This window comes from Miniopterus natalensis, chromosome 3 (assembly GCF_054644295.1).
Source record: "Miniopterus natalensis isolate mMinNat1 chromosome 3, mMinNat1.hap1, whole genome shotgun sequence".
Lineage (NCBI taxonomy): Eukaryota > Metazoa > Chordata > Mammalia > Chiroptera > Miniopteridae > Miniopterus > Miniopterus natalensis.
The window spans coordinates 70,982,177-70,999,938 of NC_142083.1; the positions used below are offsets into that span (position 1 = coordinate 70,982,177).

Here is a 17,762-nt window from a genome sequence, read left to right on the forward strand (position 1 = left end):
CCTCTTTCATTCACTTGAGCAACTTGCGTGTAAAATTCTAAAACCTAGTTTACATTACTACTTGGTAGGAGAACATGTGACAATGCCCCCCCCCCCCCCCCGTGGCTCACAAGTCTCAGTCATTTTAGCTCTGCAGCCTGTTCTTCCAGATCAGCAAGGTGTTTGATGGCTGCAAGGGTGACAGGTGCAGATCAGTTATCTGTCTCAGTTCACAGATGAGCAATGAAGCTCACCACCTCATCATATTCTGAGTCCTAACCAATTGTTAGAAGGTTTTCAAGAGTAGAAAAATATATATTGACCCTCCCCCCCCATGTCTTCCCTTTGTGGTAGCAGCACAAATTGCAAGTACATGGACAATGTTTACAACATGCATGGGTGTGTGAGTCCACGTCTGGCGGACACCACATCCAGGCTGGAAGGCAACAGAAAATATGGTAGTGCCACCAGCAATCCTGCTGCAGGCACCTGTTTATATCTGTGGACCTGTATCTGTACTGGATGGGTTGGCTAAATTGCTCAGAGCAAGATAAGTGGTGAAGGTTCCAGTGAGTGACTCAAATTTCACGGTCAGAAGTGTCAGCGCTGATATCAGGAGGCAAGTCCAGTGCTGATATACATGTTACACCTTAGGTCAAAGTCCCACTCACCCATTTTGAAAGAAAGCTGGAGAAGCCACAGTGTGCTTATTGACCAGTCACCCTGTAGCTCTTAACCTGCCAGCACAACACAAGAAGAGACCTCCAGGGACAAAGTGCTGGCCTGGAGCTGGGCTGTTGAAAGCCTTTAGCTTTGCTTTGGTTCATCACTCAGGGGAGACAAGCTGTGGGGGTTTAACAATAGTATACTTCACAGGGCAGGGTGCGTATAAAGGATCATGGGTGGGGGCCCATGAGGAGCAAAGGAGGGAGCAATAGAAGAGGCCTCCAAGAGGGGATGTACCAGAGAAGAGACTCGCCCAGGAAGTGGCCCCGCTCAGTGCTCTGATCAGGCAGCGCTTGTTGGCATGCACGCCAAGAATATCACTTTGAAAGTTTTGCCCACAAATCCAGTCACTTCAGCTCTCACCTGAAATCAGGTGCTTCCTTCATTCTATTCTAACAAAGGGTTACCTTTGTCAGTGCCTGGAGACAATGAGTGTAATTATCATTGCACTGTCAAAATAAATGTAAAGCAAGGGACCCTGTGTCTTGTGGGATCCTTCCCTGCCTGGCTCTCTGCAAGTGTGACTTTAAGTGGAAAACTAGACAAGGTGAATTTTAGCTTTATACCCTATTGCTATAGAAACAGGACCTGTGTAGTCTTTTTTCCCCCCATACCTCCTTTCACCTGACACAAAGACTGAGCACTAATTACATTCCCTTTAGCATTTTCCATCTGACAAAGAGTCCTTTGGATTAATTACACATTCATTTATTTTAATTTTGATTGTGGTATTACCTCTGAGTGGCAAGAGTCCGCACTACTGTTGACAGCAGTTGCCCGTCCTTGGCCGAAACTTGCATGACATACTGTGGCTGCCCATTCACTAGGCTGCCACAATCCTCCACAGTCTTCACCACAGGCACAGCCGAGCTGGTGCAGTCTGGCAGCACTTCTGGCAGGTGACTGCAGCGGCTGGTTGTCATGGTAACAGACAGCAATTACTCTGCTAATGGCTTCCACATTCATACAGGATTTCCATCTAAGAGAGATCAGAAAACAGTTTACTTGAGCAGGGTGGTTAATAGGAAACGGAGAATTACAGGCTACCGACATCATCATGTCATTATTTAATATAAATATCAGGGGTAGCCTAGACGTGGCTCATTATATTGTTACCATTTAATATGCACGCGTACACACACAGAATCCACAAGAAACAGGGGAAGTGGTTGTGAACAAGACAGTGAGCATGGAGCATGTCAGTGTACATAAACATTTAGGATCCCTGCTCTGGGAGAAAGGAGGGAACCATGGCTCTAAAGCCAGATCTGAAGAGGAGATAAGCCGTTCTCCCGCGCTGCACCCGAGAAGCAATAAGTCTTTGTTGACACTCTAAAAGTTACTAGAATCACTATTACTGATCGCAACTATTTTTTCTTGGAAACGATTTATTCTCCATGCAGCTTCATTTTGAGATACTAAGATTAAAAAAAGAGAGAGAGAGAAAGAAAAAAATAAAAACAAATCTGGTCAAGTAGCACCTTGTAGTACAATATTTGCCAAACATGAATCATTCATTTAATGTATCACCATTCTGGCTTTTGCCATATCTGTTTATAATACAATTATCTACTTATGTCTTGAAAATTAATTCCCTTTAAAAACTTAATCTATTTTCTTTAGCCTTAAATAAAGTTATTCATGAAATGATGAGTTGGATGATCTTGTTACATTTTTCCCCACAATGGATATTACGATAAATACACTGGTATTGAGTTTTGTTTATGTACTACCTAAAATCCATGGGCACTGCATTGTCATAAGGGAACACATAGGAGAATGAAAGAACCTGATGAATGAGATATCTACTGTCTATTAAAAATAATCAATTATTTTTTTAAAAGATTTTTTAATTGATTTTTAGAGAGAGGAAGAGAGGGAGAGAGAGAAACATCAATGTGAGAGCAAAACATCGATCGGCTGCCTCCTGCATGCCCCCTACTGGGGATCGAGCCCACAGCCCAGGCATGTACCCTGACCGGGAATCAAACCAGCAACCCTTCAGTGTGTGGGACTACACCCAACCGAGCCACACCGGCCAGAGCAAAAATAGCCCATTCTTAATGACAGCCTTACCTCTCTAACACAGTCTATCATGCAGACTGCTAGGAATTTTGTTTCTCATCTGTGTAGTATGAGCTTGAACTTGACCTCAAGTTCAGAGCAGTGAGGAATCCCACTACATTCAATATTAAGTCTGCATGTGACACATAAGAAGTAGAGAGTTTATAGAAACTTGCAGGAGGAATTATTTATGTCTAAAGGTAAGATGACACTGTTGCATGGTCCGACAGGCCATTTCTGCTCAGCCTACTCACCTCAAGCTCCTGAGTCTGACAGGACCTAGACAGAGGCAGACTGATTGACTGACAGACTGAGTTCACAGTAAATAACCAGTCTGGATGGTCAAGGCTCCGAGTCTAAATGAATTGTCCCCTGAACCCCAAGAGGAGTTTTGGAATTCTTCAAAGGGTTGTTTGCTCCCAGATATTTGTCTCTACTTATTATACTTTACTTGACTCCTACAGGTGTGGAAAACAGGATCTTTCCAATTTCCAAAAAAATGTACATCAACTGGACATTCTTAGGATGAAAACACAGTGTTTCCAGATGAACTGAGCTGACATTGTCCCTCCCAAGAAGCACATATCAAGCAGACCTGACCTCCAGAGACAACTGGATGGGAATGGAATCCCCTCCTTCTTGTGGAGGTGTCTGGATCAGCATGCTCTCTTTCCTGTGCTCCTCAGCTGCCATGAGTCCTCTCAGAGTCTGATGTCTGGCCTCTCTCAGGAGCCTTTTGGGACTTCGCAGTGTGGAGAGGACTGTGAACACCAGCACTGCTCTGAGGCCTGACATGGGGGCAGAGGTAGGGCTGCCCCTTCCATGCCATTGTCACGACTCTGGTGGGCTTCTCAACCACTAGGTACTTACTGAGCATTCAAGGAACACAATCAGATAATCAGCTAGGATCGTTTTGCTTTTTAAATAGGAGTTGTTGCTTTTTTTTGTTTACATTGCAAAAGCAAGAAGTATATATTATGGGAAGTACAGAAAAGAGCAAAGAAAACAATAAAACTAACTCATAACCCCACCATTCAGATAATAACAGTAAACTTTTTGGGTGGCTGTCTTTTTAATTTTTGGCAGAACTGGTGGGGTGGAGTTGATTTGCAGCTGGGGCCAGATAACTTTAAAAAAAATTTTTTTTTAACTGAGTTATGGTAGGTCTCAGGCCACAGAAAAAAGGATGTTCAAAGACCATCTTCTAAAGCTGTGTCTAATCCCACTCCCCTGGCTTGCCCTTATAAAACCCCACTGACATGATTTTACATTCTCATGATGCCTCACAGTCACAGAGTGTAGCTTCCTGGCACAGCTCTCTTGCTTCACAAGGCAGCCATAGATTAAGAGCCAGAGGTGTTCTGGCAGGAAAAGCAGACACAGTGACCTTCTTGCCGCATGGAATCATTATGTCTGGGTGCACTTTGAAAGTCTATTTTCAGGTTTTGCATAATTCCAACTCCGAGAGCCAAACGCTCCCTCCCTACACTTGATGGAATTGGAAGAAGGCGGAGAAGGAATGCACAGAGTGAGAAAATGAAACCAGGGTTGTCAGTAGTCAGGTCACTCGGGCGTATAACGCCTCCGAGTTCATTCACTTATAACTTAGACTAAGTTCTCATCAAAGGAAGTAGTTCTAAGTGTATAACCTAAATTTGCAATAAAATGCCCTTAAAATAATTCCAAAAGTAGAGTTTCCTTTAATCTTACTTTATATCTGTAATCTGACTTCTGGATGATGTACTTCAGTTCACTTCTTTTCTCAAAGGCAAAAGGGATGTTATCAGCCATCTGATCAGTTTATTCTATTCACAGTGGGTGCCAGGCACTGAGTTGGGCATAAAGGAACACAAGGCTCCTCAAGTTTGCCTTCTTCTGCAAGCAAGCCCTGGCTCCCTTGTGCATCTCTGCAGAACCCTGAACTCAACTTAGGACCTGGCTGAAATGAGACTCCAGCCCAGCACTCACTGAAGAACACACCAGCACACCCATTCACCACCACACACCAGTATAGTCTTGAGATACTAAGCCTGACATAGTGAGTCCCCACACTTCTAAAAAAACTGTCTTTTTTCCCCTTTTTTCTCAATCCCTCCCCTGCCCCCTTCCACAAACAACAATAACAATTGTGTCTTGAGTTGAAAATGGAGTGGGAGGAATCACACAGAGCATGGGCACCTTTGATCATGGTGGGAAGGGCTGCGTTGGTTCCAACCCCAGAAGAGAATCTAATCATCTACTCAGGTGGAGGAGCACAGAAGGGAGCACATTCTCCCCAGTCTCAGTCCAGAGGCCTCGATCCAGACAAGGGCAGGAGTGGGCTTCGCAGGCTGCATGTACCAGTTGGCATGAATATTGTACCTGAGGCAGTGACGAATGGCCCACTACATTCCCCTGCCTCATTCAGAGTCACCTGGGAAAACAGCAGGCCATTGCCATGGGTGCTAAAAAGAGCTGTGTTGTGGGTTTGTAGCCTAGCATTGGTCTCTCAAGGATCTTTCTGCAAAATTTCAAGCACTCTTTGACCACTTTCTTATCAATACTGCCGTTCATGTGAGAAAATGTCTTTCTAGTTCACCCAAGAATTCTGCTCTCTGGGATTTCTCAGGTGAAAAACATGCTGGGAGGGAGCGGTATCTGTATAAACTCAAAACTTCAAATTGCCCTGGTGGGATGTGACTTTTGTTGGCCAGACTTTACACCTTGACAATTTCTTACTCAGGCAAAGAATAAAAACATAATTTGATGCTGGCCAAATTCAGCAGCACATGGTGGAAACAGTTAGATGAGAGGGAGACAATAAAAAAGGAGGGAGGGCTAAAGAAAAGAAAGCCTAGTTAGGCAATTGTTAAGACAAAGAGGACTGTCTGCTAAACTGTGACCCTTTAAATGACAGAGTACAGGTTTTACAAAAGCAAGGACCGAACTGGGCTGCAGATAATCACTGCTGCATTTCTGAACAGGCTGCCACTGTAAGTGATTTCCATGGGAGCATGTCTGGCATTGTGAGGATGTGTCCAGAGGACAAGGGGGAAGGGAACAGAAGTGAGCCCTGCTCACCTCTGCAGCTCTCTTGCCTCAGTGGCCCCTGGAACATCCATAAGAATCACAGAGTTGTGGGAAAAAGCTCTGTTGTTGTTTTTGTTTTTTTAAATAAATATATCTTTATTGATTTCAGAGAGGGAGGTAGAGGGAGAGAGAGATAGAAACATCAATGATAAGAGAGTCGTCGTTGATAGGCTGCCTCCTGCAGGACCCTGCCTGGGGATCAAGCCCACAACCGGGGCATGTGCCTTGACTGGGGATGGAACCACGGTCTCCTGGATCCTAGGTCGATGCTCAACTGCTGAGCCACGCCCAGCCGGGCAAAAGCTCTGTTCTTAAAGGCAGACACCCAGGCCTGTGCCCTGGCTCACTATTCATGAGGGTAAAGCACTCTGTCTCTCAGACTTTGCCAAGATTTCATGCACATTTGAAATTAGGGTACTAATACTTCCTCAGCCACCTCATCTGGTTAGTTGTGAGGTCTAAAATAATATAATACAGGTGAATATGCTTTGTAAATTGGAACAAACCACACACAGAGAAGGCTGTATTTTATTACTATGTTACTCTTAATTCCTGCTCTTCTTCTGGCCTGGGCTGCATTTCGTTTCTGATCCCTGTGGCTGGTTGACTCCTACCATGCTGCACCTTTTGGATCACACTTGAGCCCTGCTGATGTGCCACTCCATGACTCTCAGAGGGGAGCACAGAGGGAGTCTCTTTCTTGCATATCCACTTTTACTCATCCTGCTTAGCCCTGTCTCCTTCATATCCCTGAGCAGACGTTTCATTCTTTCATGAAAATGGTTCGTAAAGATATATGATGAAAAACTGCGATTAGGCTTGAGATCCTTGGGTCTCATTGTTACAGCAGCTGCCATTATCTTAGGTAATCTAGCATGTGATAAATACACTAGAAAATAAAACACAAGCCTCTCCCAAGTGCCTTTTCAGGCCTGCTTCTATCAGAACTGTATTTTTAGTGCCAAGTCAACTTTAATCTCTTAGATATAGGATGAGAAGGCTGTTTGGGGGAGGAATCTGTGATTCTGGCATCTCTGTTTGAGTATAAAAATTATCCACGAGGGGAAAAAACTGTGCATGAGGTTTAAAGGTGAGCATAATGGTGTGTGTGCCGCTGGCACTAACCTGGTCATGTGGCTGCCTGGGCAGTGGCCTGAACAGGCCCTAGCTTGGAGGGGCAGTCTGGAGCAAGACTACACTTCCAAATTTAACTCTAATGCCAATTCCAGAGATTTTAAGGAGCAGGCTCCTCAGGTTCCAATATGTCCTGGAAGGGTCATGTGTCACCTCCACATCCAGAGTTGACCAGCAAAGCAAATCAAAGGAGCAAATGGATTTATTTATTCTTTCGTCCATTCAAAAAAATATTTTTTTGAGAACTTACTTGGTTTTCCTGGGAAGTTTCTGGTGGTATAGAGTCCAGCCATTTCAAGTTCTGCTTTATATTTCCCAAGTACAGGCCACCAAACAGTCTGGAGTATTCCCCAGGACCCTTCTGGGGCTGCAGAGTTGAGGACATGGCACTAACAACCATGCCTTAAATTTAGGGGAATGAAACTGCAGAACTATGGAAGGGCTAGATGTCTTTCTGCCACCATAAAGCTGCACTTTATTAACACTGGTCCAGGATTCAGAAGTCAGACCTTAGTTTTACATGAGCAAGTCCGCTTCAGAAAGGATCTCTAAACTATCCCTTAGCTTCTTTGAGGATCCGCATACACAGGGAGTAAGGCCTTCTCTAATAAGACCAATGAATGGCTGATACAAGTTGGCTGGTGATTGAAATGGGGAAAAAATAGCAATAATGGCCTGTCCAGGAAATTTCCCCTCTGGGTTAGATTTTTAGACTCTGAATTCTAAGAAGAGTCTCTGAGAACAGGAATGCTCTGAGAGAACATTTCCTTGGCTTTTCAGGCATGTTATATCCAGACTGCGCTGCACGCCTGATGAACTGACTGAGAGTATTCTGAATGTTCAGAGAAAATGAAGGCAGGCAGGAAATCACACACTGACCTTGCTTTCCAATGAAAGTGGAGCAAATGACTAATTCCAAAACCATTAACATGTAAAAGCGGCATATTTCTTCTGAGAACAGGGCACAAAGGCTCTCCAAGGAGATTGCTGGGACATGATTGCCAGCAACATTTAAGTTTTCAAAAACACGCCAAGGAGGCTATTCACTGAGAATGCGTAGCAGCAAAGTAGCTGCTTCATTAAACTTAAATAGCCACGGCAGGGCTGTGCTTACAGACCCACACTCCCAAATTATACATTTCTTTTCTGGATGCTTCACTGACCTCATTATGGAGAGTGGAGAATTTGTCATTCCCAATAAAGTGACCATTCAAGTCTTTATAAACATGACCATCAGGCACTTGATGAGTCTGCAAGTGAAACACTGGCTGGCCCAATGAATTAAAAAAACACACAAAAAACTTTTCTTTTTACTGTCTCATCGTCTCTGCTATGCGCTCATTGTCACACCTCCAGCGCAGAATAAGCAGGTGAAATGCTCGTTTCCGAGGATGATGGAGGTTTTGATTTGGGGTAACGGCCTTATCTTGAGGAATGTGTAAAAACGGGGAGGAGAAAGAAATCCAGACCAGCTAAAGGCAAGTTGGATCTGGAGAGAGTTATAGTAATACATTTCCAGTGTACTATCTGAAACATATTGAGAGTTTTATCATTTCTCATCCAGGTCATTAATTCTGATTCTCAGTCACAGAAGTATCAGACTGATCTTTTTTTCATTTAAAAGTACTATATTTTCTTTTCAGCCAGGTAAAATCCTCTAGTTCTGCTGAAGGCAAATCAAGTAATAGTTACCGTATTTATACATATTTTCCCCTCTCAAGCAGTACTCATAAAATTAATTCAGATTTTGGAAGCTATCCATTTTTTCATTTAATTTTAATTATATAGATGAAAATGGCAATTAAAAATCCCACAACAACCGCGTATGTTCAAAGACACAGCGACAGCTGAATTACACTTGTAAATAACAACTGGCTTCTGCACACAGAGCCCTGCTGAGCCTGGGGAGCGGGTGGAGGAGCTGCATAGATGAGTTCCGAGAGCTTGGGAAAAATCAGGGCACATTAGAAAAGTTTAAATATCAAGTTTAAAAAAATAGAGGGGAGCAGGCAAAGTAGAATGAAATGTTCATGGGACATGAACTTGGAGATGAGAAATTAAAGTGTATTCTTCAAATGATATTCAGTGTGTCCAGTGCTGACAGCTACCTGTCCGGCATGAGGAAGGTACGGCATGCTGACCAGGGTATCTAACACTATAGGAGGAAAACATGTCCACTGCAAATGACAGCTGGACATGCTCTATGAACCAGAGGTTCCCAATTTGTCGCTGGGTTTGTAAACATTTTCTACTAGCATTTAAGTGAATGTCCCCCAGTAGGGAAGTTGATTTGGGGTTCAGTCCAAGTTGTACCTCCCCTTTCTCTGCACAAACAACTCAGTGCCAGAAATGCAGATGTGCTAATTCTTAACCCCAGCCTCACACCGTACCCTGGAATAAAGCCAGCTGCCGGCTTATCTTAAACCAGGGTTCCTGGGGGCTCTCCCCATCTGCATTTCACCAAGACCATTCACAAGGAGGTTGCAGTCTTGCCCTCTAACAGGGCAGTGTCCAAGCTCTGCCTTCCACCAGGCTGGGGGCGGAGTACTCTCTTGCAGTGCTTTCAGGCCTGTGAGGTTATCAAGAGACGTTTGGCTGCATTATCCTTCATATATTTGCAAGGAAAACCAGTTACTTAGCTTGCCAAGCAATATTATTAAGACAATGCAGAGCAAAGACTAAAAAACTCCTTGGGTTTTGTTTTTCAGCCCTGTCTTTGGCATTACAGACAGGCTTCTTATCATATGTTTTAATTACTAAAATCCCCCAAATCTCCTGTTCTTTCACACATGGTCTAGAGACCTGTCAGAGCCTCTGGGTGCTTCTCACTTATTTGATTTGGGACTCAGGGTCCCCTTGGGAGCCTTTGGGGGAGAGGGGACACAGCCCTAGTTTTGGATCATGGAGTCCTGGCTTTGAACTGCCACCTGGAGTTTATTAATGGAACAGATCCTTGGCGCTAAGCCTGGGTTTTCTCCTGACACTGAGGACCTGCGGTAGGTGTGTGCCTGGCACATGCAGGGCACTTGGTAACCAGCAGGGCTTAAGATTGTAGTGCAGCACAATCATCTCACAACAGCCGGGCCAGATTGGGGAAAATTGCTCCTTACTACCCTTCCATCTTCCCAGGCCAACATCTCATGGGGGTAGAACTGCCGGCATCTGCTTTGACATTTTAGGTAAAAAGCCCCCTCACCCCCGGAATTTCTTGACTCTGTCCCCTGCACACACACACACACACACACATACACCAGAGATTTTTAAAAAATATATATTTTCACTGGTTTTAGAGAGGAAGGGAGGAGAGACAGAAACATCAATGATGAGAGTCGTCATTAATCGGCTGCCTCCTGCACGCCCCCAACTGGGGATTAAGCCCGCAACCCGGGCATGTGCCCGGGCATTGAACAGTGATCTCGATCCCAAGTCGATGCTCAACCGCTGAGCCACACCGGCTGGGCCAGAGATTCTTTTTTACTGGTTCCCTAAAATGTGTCCAGTCTTTTACACTATCAAGATACAAACAAGCATAAGAAAAAAGTAACACTTAGCCAAGGACTGAGTTACCCGAGAGCACTTTATCACTAATCTCTTCACAGGTGTATATCCTGGATTCTTGAGGACCATGAAATTGGTGGGGAAGAGGCTTCTTCCTTCCTTCCTGCTCACCGCAATACAAAGCACCTACTCAATGCAAAGTACCTGCTAACCCCTTCAAAGGTACCACTGAGGTGTTATTTTTTCCAATCAGAGCACACCCCCCGCTCCTGCACTTGCTCCTTCGGCTGCTTGTCCTAGCTCAGGGTGCATCTTGACTTTGGCAATTGCATTAGTCCCTGCATCTTACACAGCCCCTAGTGTCTGCTTTGTCGGGACTTCTTCAGTGTGAGAAGCAGTCCATTCTCTCCCCAGTCTCCAGGGGAGCTGAGTGTTTAAGGCCTGTTGGAAATGCCCCAGTGCATCAGCTTGCACAGAGGGTTGTCTTCCAACCAGAACTATCCCTTAAGCTCCTCAACCACTTAGAAGAAAGGCCCTGAATCAAATATCTGGTCTGTTCATTTCTTTGTATACCCAGCCCTGCCAAAAATAATGGGTGAAGTTCCTTCACCTGACCCAGTCTGTTTGATAGGACCAAACACAACTGTATATTGACACTGAATGAAATTATTACCTAACACAAAACAACTAAATATTATACAGAGGTCTACCTTTACTTTTAAATTTTTGTTTCATGGTAGTTTTCCTTCAGAACAGACAAAAAAAAAATTTACATGATTAATAGCAGTATTGTGAGTGCATTTTTCTATATTCACAGCACTATTCATTTTCTGTTCTCTAAGTTCTTAATAAATACAGTGTGTCTTCACTGCCTTCCATGGTGAAAATAACAGTTATGCCCCCACAGAGCCCATTCATTTGCTTTATGGACTAAAAATTCTTTAGCATGTCACAAATTAACACAATGTTCCCAAGGACTGTGTTTTATTCTTGACTCTCCAATTTCACTAATAAATGTGAAAAACACATGTAGCCAGATAAGCCCCTGGAGACCAGCCCCTGCAGATGCTGAAGAAAGCAAGTTATTTCAGCTAAGATCAGCATTCGCTTTCACAAATTCTCCTCCAATTGCTTGATATATGGCAATGAAACTAGTTTCCAGTAACTACCCAAAAGATCAAACAAATCTAGTTTGTTTTTTTTAAAAATATATCTCTATTGATTTCAGAGAGAGGAAAGGAGAGGGAGAGAGATAGAAACATCAATGATGAGAGAGTCATTGATCGCTGCCTCCTGCAAACCCCCGACTGGGGATCAAGCCCGCAACCAGGGCATGTGCCCCGACCGGGAATCGAACCCCAATCGCCTGGATCCTAGGGCGACGTACAACCGCTGAGCCACGCCTGGCTGGGCTAGTTGTTTTTTTTAATATAAAAAGGAGATTGTAAAAAAGTTAAGGAAAAAAAATTGTAATGATCAGATAATGACCTTTTCTAGTCACAGCTCCAATGGATCTCCACTGCCATCTTGGAGAGAGAGCTGTTATTCTTTTCCTTAATATTTTTATCATGAAAATTTTCAGAGAGAACACTATAGTAAACCCACATATATTCCATCATTCCCATCTAATAATAAAAATTTTGCCACATTTGTTTCACTCTCCCTTCCTTTCTTTCATCCTATTAAGATTTTTATTTTAAATTTATTTTTAAAATATGTTTTTACTGATTGTGGAGAGAGAGGACGGGAGAGGGAGAGAGAGATAGAAACACTGATAAGAGAGAAACATCAACATAGACTGGCTGCCTCCTGCATTCCCCCTACTGGGGATTGAGCCTGAAACCCAGGCATGTACTCTGACCAAGAATCGATCCGGTGACCTCTTGGTGCATGGGTCATCATTCAACCACTGAGCAACACTGGCCGGGCCTATTAAGATTTTTAAGCAAGTCCCAGAAATTATGTCATTTTACCCCTTTATACTTTAGTATGAATTTCTAAAAATATGGACCTTTCCTATATAACCACAAAGCCATTATCTTACCTAACAAACAATAATTCCTTGGTATCACTTAATACCCAAACTGCATCCAAATTTCCCCAACTGTCTTGAAAAATCGTTTATAGTTGACTTGTTTAAATGATACAAACAGGATATAATACTTGGATGTTCTTTCTCTGAAGTTCCTCTGACTTGCACACAGCCACCTCCTTTTATTTCCCCAGACCCCATGCCATGGTCTTGCTGAAGAAACTTTTATAGGGCTCCTTGTGAACCCCATCTCAATAGCCACTTTCTTAATTTGTTTTCTTTTGGAATCATTTAACTTGTTCTTCTATCCTCTGTATTTTCTGGAAACTTATTGATTAGTTTGATTAAGTTCAAGTTCAACTTGTAGGCTACAGTAGCTCATAGGTGGCACTGTGTACTTTTCATTGCATCACATCAGGAGGCACCTAATGTGTGGCTACCCCACCTTTGGTGGGTTTGGGTGCCAGCAGCCTGATTCCTCCATTGTGAAGTTCTCCATTAACATTTCTAATGGTCTAATGACTGAGTCCATTGATGATGGTGGTTTGAATCAATTATTTCATTAGGGGGCTACAAAATTATGTTTTTCCAATTCTAATTTCCCTTCCACATTTAGTGGCTGGAATTCTCATGTGAAGAACTTTCCTTCATCAACCAGTACCATCTGGTTATCCTCAAATACAATATGCACAGAAAGGCAGGATCACTGCTTAATTCTTTCCTTTGCCAATTTTCAGAGTAAGGAACTGGTGCTTAGTTACCTCCTATAGTAACTGAGTTGTTTTTGTTGTTGTTTATATTATTCTTAAAGGTCCACTTGTCTTTGCTTAAATAAAAACCCACTGCCCCATTAATAATCCTTCTTCTTGAGCACAGAGAACTGGATTTGTGATTTAAAGGGGCACACAATAAGTCAAGGGCATGGTCCCTGCCATCTTGTAGCACTCTCAGTAGAAAAGCCAGGCGTGTTTCCTTCACCTGTTTTGGTATCTGACTCGTGTCTTTACGGTTGATAGTCTTTTGTTAGGCTGAACACTCCTTCTGCATTTACTGATCCCTTAGGAAAATGAGAACAATTCTAAAATGTCCTCTCTTTTGTTTACTGTGGCACAGATCACCTGGTGTCACTTGGCCCTATAGACTTCGACTTTCATATTATTTATTAGATACATCTGAAGACACCCCAAGCATGTGGAGGCAGGTTAGCAGAACTCTACTCTTCAGAATGACCAGTTGAGCCCATCTGAGCTGTATCAGCTTGAGTTTTGTCTGTGACCCACCAGGAAGCCATTTCCATCCAGTGAAGTTGCAGGTGTCAGCTGGCATGGCCACACCCTGCTCCAGGACTGCAATGGTGACGCATGAACCTGCTGGGCCAGCTTTCACTGGGGGGAAGAATCAGTGCTGTGGGTAAAATCTGCACATGTATGAGAAGCAGCTCGCTCTTCTTATCGCTAATAAGGGTGAGAACATTTGGGCTACTCATAGGTATTCCCACAGGGGCACTTATAAGTCTCCTTTCACAGTGGCTGGCAAGTGTTTCTGAGACTGATAGGAATCCGGGGTCTTTCCTTTTTTGCTCTTCAAGAGCAGAGACATTTTCTGCCCACTATTGTCTTGTTTTACTGACAGGCATCTATCAGTCACACAGTAAAACAGAGCAATAATGGGCAGATAATATGCAGCTCCTGTCCACACACTTCATGAGGGAAGTACTCATGAAAAATGTGTATTTGGGGAAACCTAGATGCCCATGTGCCCACCTGCATTTCTATTTAATTTGAAATTCAGTGTAGAATCACAAAGCAGTGAGAAGAAAAATAATAGAGGGGTGAAATCGGAAGAGATTCCTAGATGGCCTTGTAGACATCAGTGTGGGGGTCGCTGCTATACGCAGAAGGGGATGGGTTGGGAAATGCATACCAAATGCATGAGCAGGACGGGAGCATTTCTTTTCTGGCTTCACTGGAACTCACTGAGAGCTGCTGAACCAAGGAACTGGCAGGAAACGTCTTCTATGACTCTATAAATGGAGGACTCTCACACATTCTGAAAGAGCGCAAATACTCTTCTATGAAATGGAGATGAAAAAGGAAGTGCACACTTTAAATAAACTAATAAAAGCAATTCAGCTCCCACTGAGAATCCTTCTAGTAAATAGTTCTCCATCAGAAGTAATACTATTACTCAGCTGGACCTCCAGTTGTATTTTCGGGTCCTGACCTCTTGGCTAATGCCAATAAAAGCATATCTTCTAATACACACACACACACACACACACACACACACACACTATAATGCCATCTTTTATTTTCAATCCAATAAAACTTCAACTTATTCAACAAATGATTGTAACTTAATGCCATCTGTATGCTAACAATTTACCATAAATCTTACCATCCTGGACTCAGCCATGGAGCCGAGGGACTACTGGAGTATGATCCAGATTGTAAACTTCTAATATGAGCACAATAGGGAAGAAAATACGTGCCACCATATCCAGCAAATTGACGATGATAGAAATCACTAGCCTCACCACTGAAAAGTGTTACAATTTTCTTTTTTAAAAACAAAGTGGGGGTATGCTATTTGTTGCAGTGATTCAGCATGTGAGCCATGGAATTAGACACCTTTTGTTTGAATCCTAGCTTTTCCATCTATTACTTATGTCTCCTCAAGTTGGGGATAAAATGGTGCCCAACTTCGTATTTTAGGATTAAATGAAATAATGTATATAAAGTACCTAGCATAGACCTTGGCACACAGCAAACACTGCTAGCTGCAATTATTGTGTGAGGGCCATGGCAATCTCAAATATCACAAGGGTACACTATTGCTTTTGATATTCCTGCTCAAGCCAAAAGACATTTATCACAATACTGACACTAATGTAGGAGAAAACACAGTACTTTGACAAGCAGAGTGGAGGAGCGGAAAAAAACATGAGCTTAGGAATCAGGCACATGGCTTTGAATATTGGTTTTGCCACCAGTTACTTGGGTTCAATCTTGGATAACCTAACTTATGTCTCTACATGTCAATTTGACCATCTGTAAAAAAAGGAAGTGACTTCTGTACAGAATCATTGTGCAATTAGCCCAAGTGTCTTGCCCAGTGGGTGCCCACTCAGTGGTATCTCTCATTATTATTAGAATATTATATAAGGCTCTGGAGAGGGACAGAAGTGGGCCTGATGAATCCTGCCACCAGATGTTGTGATCCTCAACTGGGGAGGATGGGCCAGAGCTTACTGGGAAAACATTGGGATGAGACTGAACACAAATGCCCAGGCACACCTAAAGAAATTAAGTGCTATTGTAAGGTGAAGTGTGCAGAGAATATTATCTTAAAACACAGCATCAATACAATACCTAATAGAACACTGCCTCCCTTTGTATTTGCCAGAGGGCGAATATGAGGCTCCAAGGAGCCAGGTTGGGCACTATACCTCTTTGTAACTTTCACTTTCTTCTCCCTGGGTTTGCCTAAGGACAGGTACCATTTTAGCCCCAGAATGAGGCAGCGACTCTGAAGCACTTAGCAGGATGGATACAGACGATTGAATGGTGGCCTTCTTCTCTGGGGAGGATGTTTCTTTGCCGGGAAAACCAAACTGAGATTGTAATTCCACTTCCATATGTTGATGTCAACCTTCCCAGAATGAGGCACTCTATCTTGTTTACACAGCACACAGCACAGGGCCCACTTAGATGTTTACTAGGTAGCTTAGGGAGAAATGCGAGTTCTTTTGATAAAACAGGGATATGCGGAAGGGGAAATTTACAACTTTTTGGTTATCTGGGTCATAAGGATCTGAACACTTGAAAGAAGCTGGAATACACTGCATCATGATTTTTATTAAGTTCTGTTTTCTAGGTGACATAAAAAGTGTTCTGCCTGCGAGAAGAGAAAATGCAACTAAAGCTAATCCACAATGACAGTGTGTATGTATGCAAAAGAGGCATGCTCACTTCTCTAGTTTGGTCTGTCCATAAATTGGACTCATTTCTTAGATATACAAACGATGATCACTGTGGTAAATTCAATAACATAATTTTCTGCTTTAAGCATGGTATTCTCTTCAGTATCTTTTTAGAGCCCTTAAGTGGTTTTGATGTACATGAAACTAAAACGGGCAGATTAAAAGTTACACAAATAATGAAGATGAGTTCCTAGGCAAATTACCCATTACTGTGGAGGTTTTAAGATATTTTCATTAAAAAGAGTAAAAAGGCCATCTTTTTAGATGCCTGTGTATCTACAGATGATTGTAAACTCATTCTCTTTATTTCTTTCCAACTCCCATAAGCCTCTTTTATTAGTTTCAAGGAATAAAGCTCCAATCTGCTTCAATAAACTGTATTATTTTTTAACTACAAAACCATACACAGTTTCTTTACATGAGCAATCTTCTTTAATGGCAATGCAGTCATTGGGAAGACAGAATTAAAAGGTATACTTTATAGACCTTCCTTCTACCTTCTAGCCCTTCTCTACTTTACCACCCCCCAATATTATTAAGACCATTGCTTTTTCACAAGTGCCTGGCATATAATGAGCACTTAAAAATATTTGTTGACTCATTGAATGAATAAATGAATTCACTATCATAGGGCCTTCCACTCAGAAACACAATACCCTCTATATGACTTAACTTCTAAGTAGTCTAGTATTCTTTCTGCTATTTGATGGCTGTCTATATCTTTATTTTTAAAATTTTTTGAATAGTCCTTATGTTTATTACCGAATTTGAAATCAGGCAATCCTATTTACAGATCATTTAGGAAAATTAACAGGCAGACTATGAATTTGAATTCTTAACCTAGAAATGACTTTCAATTACCTCTCAAACAAAGAATTTCTAATTCCTCTCCCAACTTACCCATATGTACACAGTATCCTTAAATTGACATGGAGACTATTGTTTAAAAAAAATGAAAGGAAGAATCAATGTATGAATAAATGACTGAATGAGTATATAAAGATTTAAAATACTCTAGAGGTGAAGCAATTCCCATTTTCCTATTAATCCATGACACTTTGAAAGTGCAGGAAAGAAGAATCTCATCCTGTGTACTCAGGCCCAGGTTCCTAATTTTCTGTGTGAGGCAGGAGCATGGTAGAAGCTGCATGTTTCTGGCACCCAGATTTGGAAATCATGACTAGATTTTCCCCATTCAAGATAAGATGGCTGGTTCTAGCTGAAGTGGAACCATTACTTCCATATTCAGAAACACTATTAGGTTATTGGGCTCTTAGA

General features: G+C 42.5%; 1 protein-coding gene across 1 annotated transcript in view; it reads right to left on the bottom strand.

Annotated features, from left to right (window-relative positions):
- MARCHF3 (membrane associated ring-CH-type finger 3) overlaps window positions 1–17,762 on the bottom strand; it is a 132,090-nt gene that overhangs the window by 34,064 nt on the left and 80,264 nt on the right. Inside the window, exon 2 of the mRNA XM_016217831.2 lies at window positions 1,441–1,684. Coding sequence (XP_016073317.1) covers window positions 1,441–1,628 — 188 coding nt within the window. The 5' untranslated portion in view covers window positions 1,629–1,684. The remainder of the gene's footprint in view (window positions 1–1,440; window positions 1,685–17,762) is intronic.